General features: G+C 40.9%; 1 protein-coding gene across 6 annotated transcripts in view; it reads left to right on the top strand.

Annotated features, from left to right (window-relative positions):
* Positions 1-5,000, top strand: part of phc3 (polyhomeotic homolog 3) — a 34,005-nt gene that overhangs the window by 2,889 nt on the left and 26,116 nt on the right. For 2 of the 6 annotated variants that reach the window (XM_083529609.1, XM_083529608.1), the window contains exons 3-6: positions 572-643; positions 1,927-2,079; positions 3,593-3,691; positions 4,274-4,529. In XM_083529609.1, the coding sequence (XP_083385735.1) occupies positions 572-643; positions 1,927-2,079; positions 3,593-3,691; positions 4,274-4,529 (580 nt within the window). The remainder of the gene's footprint in view (positions 1-571; positions 644-1,926; positions 2,080-3,592; positions 3,692-4,273; positions 4,530-5,000) is intronic. The other 4 variants (XM_083529612.1, XM_083529611.1, XM_083529610.1 and 1 more) reach the window with 3 other exon arrangements.

Genomic DNA, 5,000 nt, shown 5'->3' with positions numbered 1-5,000 from the left:
CTCCGCCTCATCGTGAGCTCAGTTTACACAAACCCTCCTCACCTTATAACTTCTGCATCTTAAACACCTCTAATACTATGTTTTCCCTTCATGAATGAAGAACAAGACAAGGATGTAGAACGTCTAAGCAGATTTTATTTTAACCTCAACCACATAGTTGAAGTCATTTCCTTTTGAATTTGTGCCGTCTGTGTATCAGATAAGACATTGTGGTGGCTCTCTGGGTCATGACGTCTCAGCTTCAGGGTTTGGACCAAAAACTCCACTTATTGTATTTTCAGAGTTCTACATGTTCTCCTGAGGTGGAGTTTTTTCTCCAGGTCCTCTAGTTTGTCAGTAAATGGATGGGCTATTTATAAATAACCTTTCATTGTGAATGAATGTGTGTGTGTGTGTGTGTGTGTGTGTGTGTCTGTCTTGGTTTGTGGGATTTCTTTTCCCATTACACTTTTTAATATTGTTGATTATTATTTTGATCATCAGGTCAGTTCTGAGAACCTGTTGGACTTCCATTTTATTCTCAGATGTTTGCTTGTGTGGATCTGTGATTTGTTTCGTGTGTTCCTGTCAGGTCAATCTGTTTGGAGAAAGACTGGCTCCTGCTTTCTCAGCTACTGTTTCATCTCAACAGACTCAAAAAACAGTACGTAGTCCACAGTTTGTCCTCCGTTTATTTTATATATAAAATAATATATATATATATATATAAGACACAAAACAGAGGCAACCAAGAGGCTGAAGGTGATTCTCAGCAAGACACTACCACCACCATGCTTCAGAGAGAGGATGGAGTTCCCTGGGTGATGAGCAGTTTGGGTTTCTCTCAAGTAGAGTTGAGTGGAGAATAGTGAGGATCATTCATGGACAATTGACAAGTCTTTAATGTGACTCAGAAGAACGATTTGTCTCATAGCTCGATTCGTTTTTTACTGTATGCACATGAGCAAAGCATCGCAAAATCTCCATAGGTTGTGTACAGGACACAGAATTGAGCAGTTCTTGACTCTTTTAGACTGAGTCATCTGTTCTGACTCCTATAGATGCTCAGCAGTTATAGATATATAAATAAATAAATAAATAAATGATATATACGTGTATAATTATATGTATAATATATATTTTTAAATGATTGGAACTGTAGTTAAAGTTGGTGTATGTAGACGTGTTGAGGCGTGTTGGAGACGTGTTGAGACGTGTTGAGGCGTGTTGGAGACGTGTTGAGGCGTGTTGGAGACGTGTTGAAGACGTGTTGAGGCGTGTTGGAGATATGTTGAGACGCGTTGAGGCGTGTTGGAGACATGTTGAGGCGTGTTGGAGACGTGTTGAAGACGTGTTGGAGACGTGTTGGAGATCTGATTATTGAAAATGCAACATTTTATTTTATTCTGATCAGAGGAACGAAATGAACTAAATGGGCAAAAAAAAGATTTGTTTATTTTGATGATCGAGATTAAAAAAACCACTAAAGAGTCACTGAAATGATCAGATCTTATCATCACTGGTGCAGAAGTGCACAAAGACCTGAGAAAACTTTTGGCACAACTTTGCAATTTCATGTTTTTCAACGTTTTTTCAGTCATGTGGAGTTTTCAGGCTCAGGGTTGTGTGGAGTGTGGAGGATTTCTCCAGCTTCCTTAGATTTCTTCTTGTCCTCTTGGTTGTTATCTCTTGTTAATCCCCTCTTAGTGTGACACAGGTTGAGGTTCTCCTCAAGGTTCTGTCAAGAGCATGTGTATGTATAATGAGATCCCATGACACCTCAATTACACACAGTTCATCTCAGCTAATTAAGGGGGCGAATACTTATGCAACACACTGTAACACAGTCATATACATCATTGCTGCTTGTGTTCCACCTTCATCCAGATACTTTTATCATCCTCACATAGTTTCCTCCTACCTCATGCTCCCCATGTGATTCCTCAGGTGCCGGTTCCCAGCATGCCGGGTTCAGCCGCCTTAGTCCGAGCTGCTCACAGCTCCACCCCCACCAGCACCACTCACAAGATCTCACCCCAGGCCCTGCTCGTAGGAAAGAGTCCCACCAGCCAGACCCAGATGCTCCTGAGGGCTCAGATGGTAAAAAACAACACTCTTCTTCTGTGTAACATCTTGTTTTCTGTCCATCAAAAAACCCAAAACCTCAAATCATAATATCAATACAGTCATTAAAGAGTTAATGATGAAGAGGGAAATTAATTTGACTTTGTACCAAGTTTTATATAAACTTACAAATGAAGTAAAAACCTGCAGCTGGTCATGTGATCCAGAAACACAGAGGAAATAGTTTCAATTTTAATCATAACTGTTAAATTGTGTACATTAGAGCAGACTTTTGACTTCTAACAAACATCAAACACTCAGATAATTTTTAATAAGATGTCTTTGAAGCCTGACATGTTTTCGAAGTTTCTCGAGATCTTGAAATGATAAAAAATTGCTTTTACATACTGTAGTTTTATCACCAGTAAATCTTTTATCGTGTGAACGGAACTGATGTTGCATGGATGAATATAGAAGCTGGACTTTATCTCAAACTCTGTACAGGCAGAGAATACATTCATAATCTCAAACCCACTTAACACACAATTCCTGCACAAGGAAACACGGTCCAGAGATATTTTACCCAGATTGAGTCTGTGATCCAAATAAAAGTGACTTGCTTCCTCCAGGACAACGTGGGATTGTGTTCCACTGCCTCCAGAACAGTAAAAACACATCAAATACATCGTAAAGAAACATTTCATGACCTCGTAGGGCTTCTGTTGTTACAGATTTCTACAGAAATTCTAATTTGTCTTGAAAATTACGTTTTACTAAAACAGCTAATTAAATTAGCTCAATAGTTGATTTATTTGAGTTGCTAATTAGACTTGATCCTGAATGCTTAATCAGACTTAGCATGATGTTTTCTTTACAGTGTAGTAGATTAGCGTCTCTTTCAGGACCTGGCGAGATGCTCAGATCTTTTCTCTTGAATTTGTGTGAAACTGTAAAGTGTTTGAATGTCTCTACTTTTTAAAATTTTTTTTCACATTTCTACTTTAAAGTCATAATTCTGTGTTGAGTTCCCCCACCTGCTCCTCTCCTCCATCCTGAAGACCCTCAAATGAGGGGAAAATGTCAGCTTCAGCTTCCCCTCTGACTGTTAGCAGTGTATTAATTCCCCTTTCTGAACGTTAGACGGAAACTGTTTTGGTTTCTCAGGGGAAATGTTCTGAAAGCTCACACGTCCCTCCCCCTCTCACTGCACTCGTTCACGACACATGATCTGTTCTGTTCTCTCGTTCATCCTTGTGCATGTACTGAATCATTTTCAGCATTTCTGACCACATGTGGATGATTATTAATTATTACTGTTTGTGTTTTTATCTCACGCTGAGAGAGAGATGTTTTATCTCGAGTTTGTGGGCAGAAGGTCTGCGTGATCACATGGACGTGAAGCGAACACATGGTTTCCTTCACCACTTCAAAAAGCTCATCACTTTACTGTGAAACTCACCATCACACTCGCACACTCAGCTCTTTACCTTCCTCTTCCTCTCTCTCTCTCTCTCTCTCTCTCTCTCTCTCTCTCGTTTTCACCCTGTAGCTGATTCTAACGTCCACAGTGCGACCTGATGCCCCTGTCCTCTCCTCCTCTTCCTCCTCCTCTCCCTCTTCCTCTTCACCTCGATTCCCTTCTTCACAGGTGAGATTCTCTTCACTGATCATGTCTGAATCTGTTCACTGTCGCTGTAAAGCACTGAGTGTGTCCTTCCCTGTAGATCCTCAGCAGTGTGATTAGGGTGGAGATGTTATCTGGGAGATGTCAATAACGTGAGTGGGAGTGTTTTTAGTTCGTTAAAGGTGAACAACACGTGAATATGATCTTATTAATGTCATTTGCAGTAAAACGCCGGTCGTTACAGGCATAGTAAACTCTGGTTGCTAAGCAACTTTGAGAACTGGTGATTGGTGAGTGTGAGTGTGTGAAGAGCTTTAATCAGCGTTAATCATCATAATGACATTAACTGTTTAATTACTGCATGCAATCTATTCTCTCAGAGGGGTCGAGAGTGTTAATGCAGCTGGGTTACAATTGATCACATTCAATATGTTTAAAGCTGAAAATTGTAGGCCCCGCCCATAGGCCCCGCCCACGTTCATCACTGCACTAAAATACTTTAACCTGCAGCAATTAGCACTATCCTGCTTGTCAGTGAATTAGATTATAAGTGTGCGTGTGTGTGTGTGTGTGTGTGTGTGTGTGTGTGTGTGTGTGTGATTTCAGCTCCAGAGTTTGACACTCCGCCCACCTCCACCCGGTACACTGACCATTCCACCAAACCTACCACTGAAGTCCACCTCCCCCTGCCCGCCCCCGGCCCTGACTCGTGCTCGAGTGCCCACCCTAACTCCGAGGCCCAGCCCACCTACGTGCACCCCTGGCAAGGACATGCCTACTAAGACAGAGGGCGCCACCTCACCACCAACCTCAGCCCCGCCCAAAGCTCCACCTGTACGCCATCTTACAGTCCCACCTCCATGTAAGACACTGTATTTATTATTATTATATATATTATAGCACATACTGTATAAGTACATGGTTTTAACTATTCAAGTATTTCTTATTACCTTTTATTATACAACTATTATATAAACCAATTTTCTGATATTTTAGTGATTTTTTGCACGTGACATTTATTATTATAGGTGTTGCTCAGTGGTTAAATGTTGGCCATCTGATCAGAAGGTTGTGAGTTCAAATCCCACTAAGCTGCCAATGCTGGGCCCTTGAACATGGCCCTTAACCTTCAACTGCCCAGTTGTATGAATGAGATAATTGTGTCACTCTGGTTAAGGGCTTCTGCCAAATGCTGTATAATTGATTTATTTATTGGAGATATGAAAACTTTTATTCCTGTTAAACAGTAGAAAACTGCAGTTCTAGATCACTGTGTATAAGTAAATATCAGTGTGATAACTACTAAAGTGTCCTGGTGCAAGAAAACCTGGTG

This window comes from Silurus aristotelis (genome assembly GCF_946808225.1).
Source record: "Silurus aristotelis genome assembly, chromosome: 25".
Taxonomy (NCBI): Eukaryota; Metazoa; Chordata; class Actinopteri; order Siluriformes; family Siluridae; genus Silurus; species Silurus aristotelis.
Note: the sequence above shows the minus strand (reverse complement) of the source record. Positions and strands in the feature narration are given on the sequence as shown.